Source organism: Crotalus tigris, unplaced genomic scaffold (genome assembly GCF_016545835.1).
Source record: "Crotalus tigris isolate CLP2741 ecotype Arizona unplaced genomic scaffold, ASM1654583v1 scf7180000017828.1554129, whole genome shotgun sequence".
NCBI classification, from domain to species: domain Eukaryota; kingdom Metazoa; phylum Chordata; class Lepidosauria; order Squamata; family Viperidae; genus Crotalus; species Crotalus tigris.
Window position 1 is genome coordinate 513,950 of NW_024096658.1, and position 18,183 is coordinate 532,132.

Here is an 18,183-nt window from a genome sequence, read left to right on the forward strand (position 1 = left end):
CCTCTCTGTGGGCACACGCACCATTGCCCCAGCCCCACCTCCCCCCAGTGGCCCCCTCCTCACCAGCAGCCCCCTGGAGGAGGGTCACCCCTGAGCTTTGCCCATGTGGAGCAGCGCAGCCAAGGACATGGCACCCAGGCAGCGTAGACAAGACTGCCCTCACATCCCATCACACACAGTTGATGTTACGGGGTGTGGGCAGATGGTGTGGCCACCATGGCACTTCTGGGCTACCTGGGCGATCTGCGGCAGGCCCTGGAGGTAGTGAGTGGCCCTGCAGGCAGGTGGGGTGGGGGCAGGGCAGGGGTGGAGCAGGAGCGGGGCCAGTTTTGGGGCACTTGGTCTCTAAAAGGTTCGCCATCACTGCCCTAGAGTCAGACACAATTGGAGAGGGGAAACCTTTACCTTTTTAACCTAATCTGGGAAGCACCAGATATGCAAAATCTTAGCTGGAATTACTCACCTTAACTTTCCTGTCCTAACTTTCCCAACACATCTTGAGGTTGCCAGATTGGGTCAAGGTTGCATTAATGGAGGTTTTGACTCTACCCATCTGGAGTCTCCTTGTGATATACGACGCTGCAGGGCCACCTGGGCGATCTCTGGCGGGTCGTGGAGGTAGGGGGTGGCCCTGTGGGTGGGGGGCGGAGCGGTTTTTCGGCACTCGGTCTCTAAAAGGTTTGCCATCACTGGTATAGAGTTTACACATATGCTCAGCTTATAGTTAAAATATTCAAGTAGTGGTCATGTTCCCATGAAGTGCATCATCTAGTAATGTCTACTTGTTCCACTGTTCAAAAGAAGGCTGAGTCTTTTCCTTCAGTTCTTCCATTCAACCCACAAAAACAAAAAAAAACAGCTAGAGTCCCAAACATTTTGTCTAGGCACAAAACCTTTGGAAACCCAGCTATGGTTACAGGCTCTCCACATTATGGGTAGTTCTCAACTTACAACTGTTCCTTTAGTGACCGTTTCAAGTTACAACAACACTGAAAAATGTAACTGACGACCTTTGCAGCATTTCACAGTTACGACCTTTGCAGCATCCGTATGATCATGGGTTCAAAAGTCAAATGTTTGGCAACTGGTTCATATTTATGACAGCTGCAGTGTCCCGGGGTCATATAATCACCTTTTATGATCTTCTGATGAGCAAAGTCAATGGGGAAGCCAGATTCACTTAACAACCGGGTTGCTGATTTAACAACTACAACAATTCACTTAACAACTGCGGCGAGAAAGGTCGCTAAATGGGACAAAACTCACTTATGTCTCACTTAACAACAGAAATGTGAAGCTCGATTGTGGTCTTAAGTCGAGGATTACCTGCATACCAATGAAAGGAGTTTAGATGTTGGTAGAGGGCAAAAGTGTCCTACATTTTCCTGTATCCATGAAATCCAAAATTTGGTCATCTCTCTTCCAACCACTGCCTCCACATAGACTTTGGTGCTGATGTAGTTCATTTCCTGCCATTGTTTTTACTGCCCCAATAAACTGTCAGAGATTTGGACAAATAGTTGCTCTGTTATATTATTTTCATCATATATTGTGGCTTTATTGGACAAAATTGTCTTCCAGTAATTGCAGGATTTTTCGTTGATGGGTGAAGTAATCCCTCTTACATCATTCCGTGTGATTTGTGTGGGGGATCAGCTAGGGATCCCAATGAAAGTTCAGTTGCTGAAGTGTCAGCTAAAATTCAGCAGTACAATAATTTATCTATAAAAAGGATAAGTATGTGCCAGTGAAGAGGTACATAAGAACAAATTGAAGGCGCATCTGCTAAATCAGACGTGGGAATCAATCTTGTTTCTTTCATGCCTTTTTAGGACCCCTGTACTTTTGTGACAATTTGAGAAAAGCCACATTCCAGTGGTGAATAAGAACAAAAGCAGAAATATTTAAAAGGCATGTTTTCTTCTTTTTTTCCCTTACACATTGTCTCTTGTCTTTCTCCTTTCCCCCTATTTTCTATCTATTAGTCTCTCTCTAGCTCTCTTTTTCTATCTATCTATCTATCTATCTATCTATCTATCTATCTATCTATCTCAACGCTGGCTGTGGAATTCTGGGAGTTGAAGTCCACATGCCTTAAAATTGTCAAGTTTGGGAAACACTGATCTATCTATCTATCTATCTATCTATCTATCTATCTATCTATCTATCTATCTATCTATCTATCCATCCATCCTTCCTTCCTTCCTTCCTTCCTTCCTTCCTTCCTTCCTTCCTTCCTTCCTTCCTTCCTTCCTCCCCTTCCTCCCTCCCTCCCTCTCTGACATGGTCTGGCTACTCACTAATACTAATCCAAAAGCAATTTGCAACACAATATGAAAAAAAGCAATAGAAAAGTACAGGTAGTTCTCAACTTACGACCACAATTGTGCCCAAAATTTCTGTTGTTAAGCAAGACAGTTTTTTTGCCACAGTGGTTAAGTGAATCACTGCAGTTATTAAGTTAGTAACACGATTGTTAAGCTGATTTGGTTTCCCCATTGACTGTACTTGTCAGAAGACCACATGACCCAGGGACACTGCAACCATCGTAAATATGAATTAGTTGTCAAACCTCTGAATTTTGATCATGTGACCATGAGGATGCTGCAACGGTCATAAGTGTGAAAAATGTTCATAAGTCACTTGTTTTTAGTGCCATTGTAACTTAGAACAGTCACTAAATGAACTGCTGTGAGTTGAGGACGTCCTGTACCCTCAAAGACATTTAAATTCAATAAAGAATTTCAATAAAGAAATAAGATAATACAGTTTCAGTTAAACCATAATCGAAGGTATAATTTCCAGCATTTTAAGTGTGATCTTCTTCCAGTGAAATCAAGTAAAACATCTTCAACCAGTAACTTCCAGCCAGATGGGCTGGAAATTCTGGAAACTGTAATTTCAATACATCTGAAAGCTCTAAGTCTGGAGAAGACTAATATGGTCAAGGAAGAGTGCGTATTTTTGGAGAGTCCTTTCCCCTTTCCTGAATAAACCTGATGTTCAGACAGGTTACTGTAGGAGGACACAATCCTTAAGAATAACTTAAAACATGCAAAATATTATAGTACAAAACCAAAACTTTGAATCTGGCTCTAAAGTGAATCAATAACCAATGATTTTATGTTAAAAATAGAGGCAGGACTTTGATGGAAGTATATTGTTGGTAATTCATCAAGCCCCGCTTATTAATGAAATATCTGCAAGAGAAAAAAAATAAGCTTGCCAAGAACCCAACAATTCAACCTGAGCTACATGTATTCTCCATTACTACAAGTTTGAGCTTCCAAAGAGGTTTTCAAGAGCAGCTTAATCTGCAAATTTATAACATTCCAAGACAAATTATCTATCAGATTATTTCACAAATTTACAAGCTCATGTGAGTTATAGAAACATGAGTTTCATCATAGGGAAAAGAGAACATAGCCAAATCCAGAAGACATATGAAACCATTCCTAAAACAGACTTTTTGTGAGAATATACCACAAACTTCTCAAGATGGCTTCAGTCAGTTCCACAGCAAAGATCCAGCATTTCATATATATTTAAATGGTATAATGGCCTACATTCCCTGAAGTTAAAAAAAAAAAAAATGGGTGGCACCAGATCAAAAATTTCAAACAAACCCCATAACCCAGTCAGCAATTACCCAAAATGTTGAGTGACCCTGCAATTAAACCCTTGCAAAATACTAAACTGTATAATCATAATGCTAAATCCCATGAGAAATCATAATCAACATTCCGGGAGCCATTCACAACCAATAAATTAACAAATCCAGCTTATGAACTAGCCACTATGCTTTACAAGAATACTCTTCTAGTCTTCATTTCAAATTATTAATTTAATTTGTTCTAGGCTTGTTGCCTTAGTTGTGGAATAATTGTATAAGACCTCGGCAGGTACGTACGGTCTGAAACAGGTTCCAAACAATTCTAGGTCCAGATTTTCAGTCTGATGCTTTCCAACTGATGCCTCTGGTTCAAGGGTAGGCAACCTTGGCTCTTTTATGACTCGTGGACTTCAACTCCCAGAATTCCTGAGCCAGCCATGCTGGCTCAGGAATTCTGGGAGTTGGAAGTCCACGAGTCATAAAAGAGCCAAGGTTGCCTACTTCTGCTCTGGTTGATCTAATTTGGCTGGTGACTCTTCCTCTGAATTGGAATATGAGCTGCTATCCAGGATAACAGCCAAAACTCAACTCACTTCCAATGAGGACATAAACAATTTAAACCTGAAGGAACCCTAAGACTGTTGCATGCACTTAGTCTAAGAATAAAATTTGTCTTTTCTGCCTTCTTTGTCTGCTCCATAGCCCTTGTTAACTTCAGATGCCCTGGTTATTGCCAAGAATATATTTCAGTAATTCCCTTTCATGGTTCAAAGGAGACTTCTCCCTACAAAAACATTTCTTTTTATTTTTATTTTTATCTTTGCAGTGATGGCTGGGCAGACAGGTATGATGTGACAGAAGGCTACCAGCATGAAGCTGCTGGTGGAATAACAATCAAGCTCCAGTCTCCTGGTGTGAAGTGGTTTGATGAATATTACCTGAAACTTCAGCCAGAAACCAATCAGCGAAATCCATGGTTTCAGGAATTTTGGCAGCATCGGTTCCAGTGCCGACTGAAGGGGTCCCCTCAGGAGAACCCCAAATTCAACAAGACCTGCACCAGTAAGTCTTCTGAACCTTACATCTTTATGTCATTGAAAGCAATCATTGTCCAGTTGTTGTCCAAATAGTTCATTATGTCCAGGACTAATTTATTATTTCTAATTTACATTAGGAAAAAACAGTTTATCTTGCAGGATTCAATCTGAGTCAGTCTTCCAAGCTTTTGGACTCATGATGGAGCCCACCCTCAGGGAACTGGGCTGTTCTGTGTGTCGTATTTATGTGATGCCTGGTTGTGTGTGACACTTAGTTATAAATTGGGGTGTTGATGGCCAACTATTCAGTCATTGTAAGTCTGTACATATGTTGTATATAGTATGTTTTAAATGTGTGTTATGTATGTGTACACTTTGAGAGAAAGCAACTAAATTTCATTTTGTTAATGTGTGCCATTGTGCCCACAGGAAAAAAATGACAATAAAGGTTATCTAATCTAATCTAATCATTGGTTGTTTTTCCTGTGCTGCCACTTACTTAGCAGCAAGGACACGACAGCACAAGGAAACAACAACCAGTGACTTAATAGGCAGCCATCAATGCCCCAATTAACAACTAAAAGCCACACACAACCAGGTACCACATAAATATAGTGTTTCCCCGAAAATAAGACAGAGTCTTATTTTCAGGGTAGGTCTTACCTCACCTCCAGCACTGACAGCCCCACCCAGCCAGTCCGCTTCTTCTGGGGCTGAAATTCTGAAGCTGCATTCGGGCCTGCATTGTGCAGTCAGGCCTTTCCTGGTGCTCGGCTGCTGAGGTCTTGCAGAACCGAGCTACGGATTGAATCCATAGCTTGGTTTTTGGCTGCACAGACCTTCCGGAAAGCCCTGGAACTGAGAAATACAGGCCTGGCTACAGAAGAGGCCTCAGAAGAAGAAGTGGGCCAGTGAGGAGAGGCCTGGCTGCAAGATAAGTGGGTGCGGGGCAGGTGGGACAGCTCCCCCCCCACCCCCACCCTAGCTTGATTTTTAAGTGTGTGCCTCGCGCCAAAACTAGGGCTTATTTTCGGGGTAGGCCTTACTTTTGGGAAAACATGGGTACAACACATAGATCAACCCAATGCACACATACTGGAGAGAGACGTTCCTTGAGAATGGGTCCCAGCATGAGCTTGAAAGACTAAACCTCTGGACCCAGTGACTGACTCAGATTGAATCCTGCAAATTTATACTGGGACATGTATATTTGCCTTCATTCAAAAGAGCTTACCTGGGTGAACATACTGGTCCTGCTTTTAAATATTGTCTGTTGCAATGAATTAGAGAAAATGGAAGTGACTATTTCAAATTATGATTTATAGATTAAATAAGCTGGTTATTCTATTTGGTTGATTCTTTTCCTAAACCAGATCAAGGTGTGCTAGTGGAAAATGCACAACATCTGTAGAACTGTTCTTGTTTTTAAAGCTACACATTTTGTGGTTACATAGAGCATTTGTGATAAATGCAGTGTCAGATTATATTGCATTATTGGACAACCTGTGACCCGCGGGTCTTCCTTTCAGAGATATTTCCTTACCTAAACAGAAAAAATAGAATGGCCATTTTATTAAAGAAGAAAGACGTGCAGCAAAAGAAATATAGATATTTTTCATTTAACAAAGGACACTTTCGATAACAATACTTGTGGTTGATGTGCCATTCTTTAGGAATACTGTAATGTTTTCATTTCTTTTTCCTTGGCTTAAAGCAACGTACAGCTGACTATGCTGAAATATCAGTTTCTCCAGCGAAAACAGCAACTTTTCCATGGGTTGTCCTTGTACTTTGTGTGTAGTGAGAACAAATATTATTTTGCTGTCTTTTAAATTGTTTAATTGTTTTACAGTTGTAGACTTGCAAGCTATCCAGAGTCACTTGATTGAATTCGGTGGCAATAAAATGAATGGATAGATGGATGGGTAGGTGGGTGGGTGAGTAAGTGAGTGAGTGAGTGAATGAATGAATGAATGAATGGGGAACTGTGTCTGCTGAAGAGGGACATTTTCACTTTCTGATAAATGAGTGTAATTCTTGGAATCATGACAGTATCATTTTTTAACACACACGTTTGAATCTCACACAATGAGATTCTTGTGGAGTTCTTCTCATATTTGTTCAATGGAAAAGATGCAGTTTCCTCATTAAAATAATGGGAGATCCTATTTTCAGTTCCAGTTTATGTGGTGACAGTACAGAAAATTCAACTGAATCAAGGAAGTCTAATTTCATTTTTAATATAGGTGTTAATACCATAGCTGGAAAGATTTTGACCAGATTCTCAGGCTGCCATTCAGTTGCTAACTATTGTTTCATTCCTCCTTCATTGTTTTTCTAAATAAATATTTTATAATTGGATCACAGAGAACTTCTATTAGAAATATCTTTATGCATGGGACAGCTCAGTATAAAATGGATGTCTTTAGGCAACGTCAAAGCATTATCCTTTCGGTTTCACAATTCCTAACAGAGTTATGGAGTCATAAAACTCAATATTGATCGAAGGATTAAAATATGCCATAAATCTCATGTGTTTGTCTTATCTTGCAAGATTCCAGGGCAGAATGTCTGAGTTTCCAGCATTCTCGTCTTACAGTAACAATAATAGAGTTGGAAGGGACCTTTGAGGTCTTCTAGTCCAATCCCCTGCTCAGGCAGGAAGGCATCTTAGATCAGGGCTTTTCAACCAGTGGTGTGGGTACCACCTGTGGTACATTGGCACCTGGCAGGTGGTACATGACCATCCTAGAAAAGTGATAGCGGGGGAGGGGAATGAGCTGACCCGGTGGTAGCACCGCACAAGCCTGAGCGAGAGACGGCTGGAGCTGCAGGGCTGTCAGGGTTCGGTGGAAGCACCAGGATCAGTGCCGCTTTCCAGCTGATTGGTGCTTCTTCGGGGCTGTCAGGGCTTAGTGGGAGCACCAGGATCAGCGCCAGGGTCCAGCTGGAGCTTGGCGCTGATCCTGGTGCTTCTGCTGAGCCCTGAAGAAGCACTGATCAGCTGGAATGTTGCAGCATCTCCAGGGTCTTGTGATTTACATTCAGATGCTTGGTGACTGATTCGTATTTATGACGGTCACAGTGTCCCAGGGTCATGTGAAGTGATCAAAACCTGCTGCAACCACCTAGCAGACGGGGGGAATAAAAACCAAATACCCCCCCCACCCCACCCCTGCTGCCAATCGTCAACAGAAATGCTCACAACAATGAAAACCTCGGTCAGGAGGAAAGAGTACCGCCAGGTGGGCAGGCAGGTGTCTTGCTCAGCTGTGGCTTGGGGGGCACTTTTTTCAATGCCATTGTAACTTCGAACAATCACTAAGTAAACTGTTTTAAGTCGAGGACTACCTGTACTTTATCACTTTTTTCTGTTTTTTTTTTGGGGGGGGGTCATCAAGTTTTTGACACCTTGCTAGGCGACTGGTGGTACTCGGATATTGCCATATCCTAAAAGTGGTACAATGGGTGAAAAGGTTGAAAAGTCCTGTCTTAGATGAGAGCATTTAAAGACTTGCAAGATTTTGGTAGAGAGAGAGTTTTAAGTAAATAGGCAAGGAGGCAGGTGGGAAGGGGAGGGGGAGGGGGAGAGGAAAGGAGAAAGGGAAAGGAAGGGAAGGAAAGGAGATAGATTTGATTTTTGTATACACTTGATAAGATTGACCTTTTTTCTAGCCCTTTGAAATAATTAAATTAGAAGCAGAATATCCATATGGCACAAAGAGCAATCTTTGATCAAATCCTAAGCCATTAATTCTTCAATCTATACTTCGTTCCTTGTTATTCAATTGGCATGGGCTGACTAATTTTTTTTAAAAAAATACACAGAAGTTAAGTTCCAATAAATCTCACCCAGTTTTGATCAGGTAACTTTTATGAATTCACTTAAGCCAAGATTTGTCTACAGAGAACATAATCAACAAGGTACTAGCCAAGTAAGACAACTCAAACCCCAATAGATCAAGATTCACCCTACCTTTCAAAGGAATCTAAAAGAACGCTATTTATCCTCAAACAGGCTGATTATTATGATTATACACGTCAGAGTTACTGGAGCGACTCCAATTGCTGTTAAATGACTAGTGTAATTAATTGCACAGTGCATGCACACTTAATTTTGAGGATGAATACTTTGCGAAAGTTTTGCATATTGCAACATCATCTGCTGCTCAGTGTTTCACTTAATTTCAATTAAAATGCATTTTGTGGGCCATCCTTTTTCAAAGCTATTGTGCTTGTTATTTTTAATTAGAAAGAGACACAAGTTGAGTAAGATAGTATGGCTGTTTCCTTTGCATCTCCCTCTTGTTTATGCTTTTTACTACTATGTAAGTATTTATGTATGCATTTAGTTGATTTATTCAGTCTCGTCCACAAAATGACACAGGATGGGATGCAATTTAAAAAAAACACAGGGAAACAGGAATAAGCTGTTGTATAGTGTATATAATGTACTTTTCATGTATTAAAAAGAAATGCAAACTTATTACCGAGGCAATCCAACAATGAATTATATCAGATAAGATTACAAAAGGTCTCTAACCAACTTCTGAGAAAAGTCCCAAAAGTGCTTTTTCCAAAAAGCAACTGGACTTTCTTGGGTTTTTTTTTCCTTGAAAATACTTTGCTTCTCATCCAAGAAGCTTCTTCAGTTCTGAAGTCCTGTTCATTTCAGAACTGAAGAAGCTTCTTGGATGATACATAAAATGTTTTCAGGGGGGGAAAACCCCCAAGAAAGTTCAGTTGTCTTTTGGAAAAAGCACCTTAAGGACAACCATGACCTGGATGATTGAGAATCTCCATAGACTTCTGAGAAAAACCTTGGTCTTTAAGTTGTTAAGAAAAGCAGGCTGGCTTTCTGATTCTTCGGTGACAGGCATTCTTTAAGTCATTTAGCAAAGAAATAGAAACGTTTTGTGGCATGGAATGCAGGAATAGTCAAATATCACCATCATGGGGGATTCCTATCCAATTGTTGAAGGAAAAGTCTTCATTATGGTTCAGTCCAAGCCAGGGATAAACAACATGGTGATTGCTTTAGAAAGAAGGTTGCAGTTTATTGAAGAGGAGAGCGAGAAAGAAAGATGGCTCTGGAAGAAAGAGGGGAGCACATGTAGGGAGTGGGTTTTTATACTCTCTGGGGCTCTTGAGGTTGTTTCCTGTTCCTGTTTGAGGCTTTGTATTTCCTGTGTCATGTATTTTAACCTGAGTCTAGGTGTGTCCTTTGGCATCTGTGGGTTAATCCTATTATGTCCTGTCTTAGAGTTTGGGTGGAGTATGTAGATTTTAGGTGTCTTTCTCTTCTTAATCTTCTAGCTGGGGGCCTCCAACCTTCCTGGATTTTTCCATCTGCATTTCTATAGAGCCGGTTTCTGCTTGGGGGAGGGAGACTTGGGGCTATTAAGAAAACTGGGCATGCTTTTCTGCCTCTTTAAGATCCTTTGAGGAAATATATTTTTCTGCACTTGTAAATATTTCTTTCTCTGGGGGGCTGACTTCCCACACTATCCTTCTTGAATCTTGCCATTTCCTCTATCTCCACTCTAATCCATGAAGGAGGAACAATTATACAATAATAGATGCTTAACAAAGGGGTTATAAAATTAGTGTAATGTTTGGGCTAACCTGTTGACTGTTCCCCCCCCCTTTCTTTCTATATATATATATTATGATAGATTCTCTCGTATGGAAAATTTCTTTCTTTAATATAGCATTTTTGTCATGTAAGAATGGGAAAGCTTATAATTAATCTATAGACCTGTCATGTAAAGGGAGGAGAACCTACCAGGTTTTTTAAAAAAATCTTTCAGTACCCAGCAGGGTGGATTCTTTATATTCAATGTTAGATATTTTTGACATTTGGGGGGGGTGTCATTTTTTTCCTTTCTTTTGTACACACACAAAAAAAACCATTTCTTCCCTCTATTGTTACTGTTCAATGTTAGTTACCACACACAGAACAGCCCAATGCACACAGAGAAGTTCCCTGAGGATTGGTTTCTGGCATGAGTCCAAAAATTCGGAAGACAAAACCTTTAGTCCCAGTGACTGACTGAGATTGGATCCTGCAACATTATCCTGGGACACGTATATTTTGCCCTTCATTCGTTAGTTTTTCTGTTTTGTATTTTATCCTTGTTGGCAAAACGAAAATAAATATGTTTAAAAAAAGAGAAGGAGGAGCAATTGAAAGCCAGTGTGGTGTAGTGGTTGGGAGGAATAACCTACGGGCAGTGGTGGGATTCAGCCAGTTCACATTGGTTCAGCAGAACCAGTAGCTAAATTTTGTTGAATTTAGAGAACTGGCTGAATGCACACTGCTTCCAGAAGTCCGTTCTAGGTCTGGGAGGCCTGGAGGAGGCCTCCCAGGCCTAGAATGGCCCACCGGAAGTGCGTGGATGCCACTTCTGGAAGTCTGTTCTAGGCCTTGGAGGCCCAGGCCTGCATCCACGCAGAGAACTGGTGTTTGGGTATTTGAATCCCACCACTGCCTACGAGCCGTGGTTAAATAAGGCTCCCACCCCATTTTTGTGAAATAAAGAGCCCTCCCTTAACTTCAGGTGACAACTCAATTTCTTGTTTTGGTAAATGATGAAAAGAAAAAAACAAAACAAAACCTGGCGGGACAAGCACATGGCACAACATAGGAGATCAAACCCATCAGGATGAGATTCAGTGGTCCATCTGCATTTGAAAGACAAAGGTCACTCTTTTGAAGATAGCAAAGTTCACATTTTGGACCGCTGGTTTGAAAGAGGGGTCAAAGAGGCCATTTATGTTAACAATGAGCAGCCCTCTCTCAACAGAGGGAGAAGGATAACACACCACCTGTCGCCCATCTACAATGCAGTCCTTGCAGCAGTTCCAAGAAGATTCCACAACGAATTGCTCTCTGATTCAGGGGACCCTGAGGGCAAGAGACTGCTAACCACCAGATGACTGCAAAGAAATACAATCTTTCCATCCCTCACCCACCCAAAATCCAGTCAGAACCTATCCTTCCATCCCCCTGCCATCCAGTCTCAACTGTCAGTACCTATCCTTCCATCCCTCCATCATCAGAACTGCTGAAGCTTCTTGGATGAGAAACTAGACGTTTTGTTCTTTTTCCTCAAGGAAAAAAAACAACAGTCTAGTTGCTTTTTGAAAAAGCGTCTTTGAGGCAACCACGACCCGGATGACTGAGAATCTCCACAGACTGGTGGGAAGAAGTTGCTCCAACTTCGCGATTTCTGTGATGGGCAGGAAATAGGATCCTTGCCGCCTTTTGCCCTACCATTTCAGCTCCAGAAAGAGTGCAGGTTGCAGTATTTGGAATGCTTCTATAAAAATGGAAATAATCCTGATTTAAATTGCCAGGTTTTATACCAGTGCCATGGTGACTGCTCTCTGCTCAAGCTGGTTTCCCATTACAGAGAAACTGCAAATACACACACAGCCATTGACAATGCATGAGTCTGAAAAAGCACCGGGGCAAAGTCATTCTTTGTAGTCTTTCATAAAATGGACCAATAATGGGCCTCTTTCCTCTCCTACCCACATCCCTTCTGTTCTTTTCTTCTAAAGCTGCTTGGGTGAACAATGTAGCCTTCTGCAAACAGCTCTGAACAGCACAAAGGCTCTGTGTGCTACAGAAATTTTGCCTCTCCCCAGAATAAAAGAACGAGGCAGATCCCGTGTGAGTTTAGCCAAACTGAGAGCAAACATTCAAACAATCGTTTCAGTGCCTCCCTTGTCATTCACCTCGCCATTTCCAGTTTCCTCAAATGACTTTTTTTTTTCTTAGTACCGTACTGCTGCAGAGCCCTTAACTGCCTCTTAGCATAAGTGGATGATTCTGTCTGAACTTGTGAAAAAGGCCGTGCTGAATTACATGATTCATATAAAATTACCTCCTGCAAGATCTGATGATGACTTCAAACTGGATGGCTTTCAAAAAAAAAAAGATGCTATATATATATTTATGTTAGCAGTAAAAGGAAACCAGGCTGCCAAAGAACATGGTGGCTAGACATAATAATAATAATAATAATAATAATAATAATAATAATAATAATAATAATAACAACAACAACAACAACAACAACAACAACAACAACAATAATAAAAAAAGTTGGAAGGGAACTTGGAGGTCATCAAGTCCAACCCTCTGCTGAGGCAGGTAACCCTATACCATTTCAGACAAATGGCTGTCCAGTTTCCACTTAAAAACTTCCAGTGTTGCAGCATTCACCGCTTCTGGAGGCAGGTTGTTCCACTGGTTAATTGTTCTAACTGTCAGGAAGTTTCTCCTTAGTTCTAGGTTGCTTCTCTCCTTGATAAGTTTCCATCCATTGCTTCTTGTACTGCCCTCAGGTGCTTTGGAGAATAACTTGACTCCCTCTTCTTTGTGGCAACCCCTGAGATATGGGAACACTGCTATCATGTCCCCCCTTGTCCTCCTCTTCATTAAACTAGACATACCCAATTCCAGCAACCGTTCTTTATATGTTTTAGCCTCCAGTCCCCTAATCATCTTTGTTGCTCTTCTCTGTGCTCTTTCTAGAGTTTCAACATCTTTTTCACATCGTGGTGACCAAAACTGGATGCAGTATTCCAAGTGTGGCCTTACCAAGGCATTGTAAAGTGGTATTAATACTTCACATGATCTTGATTCTATCCCTCTGTTAATGCAGCCTAGCACTGTGTTGGCTTTTCTGCAGCACATTGCTCGCTCCTATTTAAGTGATTGTCCACTAGGACTCCAAGGTCCTTCTCACAGTTACTACTATTGAGCCAGGTACCCCCTATACTATACCTGTACATTTGTTTTTTCTTTCCTAAATGTAGAACCTTACTTTTTTCACCATTGAATTTCATTTTGTTAGATAGTGCCCAGTGTTCAAGTCTGTCCAGATCCTTCTGTATCTTAAGCCTGTCTTCTAGAGTGTTGGCTATTCCTGCCAGCTTGGTGTCGTCTGCAAATTTGATGAGTTCCCCATCTATCCCCTCATCCCAATCATTGATGAAGGTGTTGAAGAGCACTGGCCCCAAAACAGAGCCTTGGGGCACCCCAATACACACTATCAAAGCTGACACCAGCCAGAGCATAGAGAAATTCAAAGAAGTAGTGCAAGGTTGGAAGATAACAGAACAACAGAGTTGGAAGGGACCTTGGAGGTCTTCTAGTCCAAACCCCTGCACAAGCAGAAGACCCTATACTATTCCAAAGAAGTGGCTTCTTCTTAAAAGCCTCCAGTGATGGAGCATCCACAACCTCTGAAGGCAACCCTTTCCACTGCTTAATTGTTCTCACTGTTAGGAAGTTTCTCCTTAATTCCAGGTTGCTTCTCTCCTTGATTAGTTTCCATACGTTGCTTCTTGTCCTGCCTTCAGCTGCTTTGGAGAATAGGTTGAGCCAGCATGGCTGGCTCAGGAATTCTGGGAGCTGAAGTCCACAAGTCATAAAAGAGCCAAGGTTCCCCACCCCTGTTCTAGTAGCTTGCCCTGTCAGTGTTGGTGGGGTGGTCTTACAAGTTCTTTAGTTGGACTGTCTACTGTTAGGCTGTTTGGCAATTCCTTGATTGATTATTTCTTGATAGTTGGTCTGATGTCAGTCTTGGTGTTAATCTCTGCTCATCTGGGTTCTGATTGCTGGTGTGTTTGTGTGTGTGTGGTGATGGGTATTTGGCAGGTACACTGAGAGGGCAAGCCACCAGAATATAAACTGAGACCAAACCCCATTCCTTACTAGCAGTGATGCTACCTAGTTTGGGTAATGAAATATCTGCAAGAAAACAACCAAGCTCAAAGAGCACTAAGGACCCCCTTATTTAAACTGTGAGCCACATATATTTTCTTTCATTGATATGATCACTGCAGGTGCTTATAAGAACTTAAAGAAGCCATTAGACAATTTTTGCTGTGGGATCTTTGGTGTTCTCTGAGCTTGATGGTTTTCTTGTAGGTGTTTCATTACCCAAACTAGGTAACGTCATCAGTGCTAGTAAGGAGTGGGGTTTGCTGTCAGTTTATATTCTGATGGCTTGCCTATCAGTGTTGGTGGGGGGAGTCTTAGAGATTCTTTGTTGAGCTAATTGCTGTTGGCTTCTTTGGCAATTTCTTGATTGGGGTATTTGATGGTTGGTCAGATGTTAACTTTGGAGTTAATCCATGGTAATCTGGATGCTGATTGCTGGTGGAGAGGTGCTGGGGGGTTTTGATTCCTTTTTGGGCTGGGTGATTGTCCCTTTTGCTTAGTCTATAGATGCTGTTAATGTTTATGTGTCTATTGATGGCTGATTTGTCAGAGTGCCAGCTTCTAGAAATTCCCTGGCATTTTTTGGACTTGGCTTGGTTTAGGATTGTCACATTAGCTTCAATCAATGTAGAGCTTTTTAAAAAAAACAACTTGCATTGTCTGTCTTTATTGTCTTGGAGTAAACAAATCCATTCAACATTTGCAATTAGTACTAGCAATAGCATAGCACTTAGATGTATATACTGCTTCATAGTGCTTTACAGCCCTCTCTAAGTAATTTACAGAGTCGCCATATTGCCCCCAACAATCTGGGTCCCCATTTTACCAACCTCAGAACGATGGAAGGCTGAGTTAATCTTGAGCTGGTCAGGATCAAACTGCTGGCAGTCAGCAGAATCAGCCTGCAATACTGCATTCTAACCACTGCACCATCACAGCTCTTTATAACAGCAACACTGTTATCTCCAGGGTGCCTCACCACATATAATACGATGGTTGTAGATCAAGTTGGAAAGGAAGTCAAGGATATTTAACAAGCCAAATTTCTGGAGAGCAGCAGAAAATACCAATGCAGAAGGAACAAAGCAAGACCCAGTGGGAATTGTATGGTCTTGGAAGATAAATGAACACACGCCTCTGAGTGATTAGCACCACCAAGCAACAGATACATTCTGCACATTATAAGATCAAATAATGCCGACTGTATAATAATGAATTTGACAGCAACAGAGGAAATGTATATGTAGGTGGGAAAATAATAAGGCAGGTGTGGTGATGATAGAAAATCTCAGACTGCACTCCAATGGGAAATCATCCCACTTTATGAAATCTTAGAAAATACTGTTTGAGCAGCTATCCTTCCAATGCCAGTGTCATTTTATAATCAGAACTACTCAAGGGGCAGTGTAATTAGGCCCTACGCTGTAGAATGGTAGATCAAAATTAAAAACATGTCCATTGAACATGTTTTGCCCCTAAAACCCAAAGGTTTCTGAATTGATGCTCCTTGCATTCTTAATCAAGTGCCTGAGTGTGTCTTTGTGTAGCAGATGTTGTAATTGATGTACATTCTGTATAAGCTTTGTGCTCCAATCTGGCATACATTTGTACATGTATAGAGATATTATTGCTTACATACTTCTCTTAGGCTCATCATAAGTAGAAAAAGATAAAATTATCCAGCAGAAGGAAAGCCGATTTTATTATTTGATGCAGGGATCCAAATTTTTTTAATCTTTTTATTGTTTTTACAGCAGTGAGTTAGAAGGGAGTTAGTTTTAAATTTAAAAAATTCCAAGTTTGTTTTCAATTAAATTACCTTCACCTGTTAACTATGGACTGGAAAGAGTATATAACCACGTCAAATGGTTTACAAACTCTGTGTCCAGCTCAGCCCAAAACAATGTGGAACAATTCAGCGGAGTTTAGTTCTTTATTTGCTTACGCACAACAACAGAATCTTGCCAGACTAAACTTTTACTGCTCCCTATAGCCCAGTGGTTCTCAATTATTTTCTGTCATGCCCCCCCTAGGAAGAAGAAAACATTTCGCGCCCCCCCGCGTGACTGTCTATCCAATCAGGTCCTTTGCGTGTGTCACGTGCGTCCAATATGACAGTATTTGCCGAGGTCAAACGAGCCCCCCTTTACGGAGCCTCGCGCCCCTCCTGGGGGGCCCGCCCCACTATTTGAGAACCACTGCTATAGCCTAACAGATATACCCAGGATGATTCTAAGGAGTGGCTATCATTACTTTCTTCCTCTGTTTCCTATCCAGCCCTGGAATGTGCCCTCTTGTCTTCCAAGATTTAAGTTTAGAGATTTAAAGTAGAAAAACAAAGTTCTCCATTACACAATTTGTTCTCAGATTGTTGCAGCACAGATCATGTCTCCCAAACATGGATAGTGCCCAGGTCATACCTTCTGGTTTCTGAAGGTTTTAGAGATATGGTGAGGCTTTGCCACTATTGTGCTGGCTGTCAGAAAGGGCATGAATATTTTGTTTTACAAAAATAGTGATGCTTGCCACAGATTATTTGATTGTATGCTGCAAGAACTACCGCAACAGAAATTGAACTCGATAAACAGTTGAGTAGGTGAAATATGCTATGTTGATAAGGCTAGAATGAATCAAAGTCATAATCCATGGCAAAAATGATGGATGGATGGAGGATGGTTGGTTGATTCTGAACCATTAATTCAGTGATGACTCTTAAAAATCACAAAGATGAAGGTTCACCAGGATGATGTAACCATTTCCCAACTTGGCTTTTCCAATCTTTCAACAGTGCATCCACCACTGATGTAATTAATCCCATCTAGTTTGCTGCTGATTGTTGTCTTCTTCCCTTTGTTTTCACCTTTCTTGTCATCATGGACATCTCAGATAATGTGACCAGAATTTGATAATTTGATTCATTTTGGTCTTAAAGTGACAACTTTGAATTGATTTGTTATATAGTCTGTTTGATTTATTTCTTGGCTATCCATGGCATTCTCAAGGGTTTTGGAGTTCTTGATGTTCTCTGTTCTTGGTTGTTTGCTTGCAGATGTTTCATTACCCAACATCATCAGTACAGGGGACAGTGGGGTTTGCTGCCTGTGTATATATAGTAGCTTTCCTTACCAGTTTTGGTGGGAGTGTGGTTTCCTCCTTGGCTACTTTTTGATTAGAGTATTGTTTTCTACCTGATTGTTTGTCTGGTGCTGATCCCTGCTTATCTGACTGCAGAAGGGGGGAGATGTTCTAATCTTTGTTTCCTTCCTAGGGCTTTTTATTGTCTTTTTTGAATGGTTGGTAAATGTGTTTATCTCTATGTCTCTGTTGATGGCTGATTTGTAGCTTCTGGGAATTGCCTACCATGTTTGGATTTGGCTTGATCTAAAATGTGAACAGTTTCCCAGTCGAAACTGTCACCGAGTCTGTCCATGTTTCACAAGATTAAGGAGTTCTCATCCTTTCTTCTGACTGTTCATTGGTGTTGGTGGACGTGCTTTGCTTGTCTTCCGCCTGTCTGTCCTACATTGTGGCTGTTACACTGTATGTTGTCGACGACTTCTATTTGTTCTTCTTTGGGTCCTTTGGTTTGTTGTAAGATCTTTTGGAGGATTTTAGATGGTTTTCTGTGCCACAAAGACGCCAAATGGTTGTACTCATCAGTTGGTTGTTTCCGAGATGTCTTTAATATAGGGGAAGGTTACACTGTTTGTGGACTGTAGCTGATGACTAGCACTGAGGATGTTACTGTACCTAGTTTGGGTAATGAAACATCTGCAAGAAAGCAAGAAAGCTCA

The 18,183-nt window shown here is 41.3% G+C and overlaps 1 protein-coding gene across 6 annotated transcripts in view; it reads left to right on the forward strand.

Moving 5' to 3' along the window:
• The window catches only part of GRM5 (glutamate metabotropic receptor 5), a 310,218-nt gene that overhangs the window by 217,909 nt on the left and 74,126 nt on the right, over positions 1–18,183 (forward strand). For all 6 annotated transcript variants that reach the window (XR_005556659.1, XM_039342953.1, XM_039342956.1 and 3 more), the window contains exon 4: positions 4,440–4,675. Coding sequence is in view for 5 of the 6 variants with exons in the window: in XM_039342953.1 (XP_039198887.1) it covers positions 4,440–4,675 (236 nt within the window). In the remaining variant the exon portion in view is untranslated. The remainder of the gene's footprint in view (positions 1–4,439; positions 4,676–18,183) is intronic.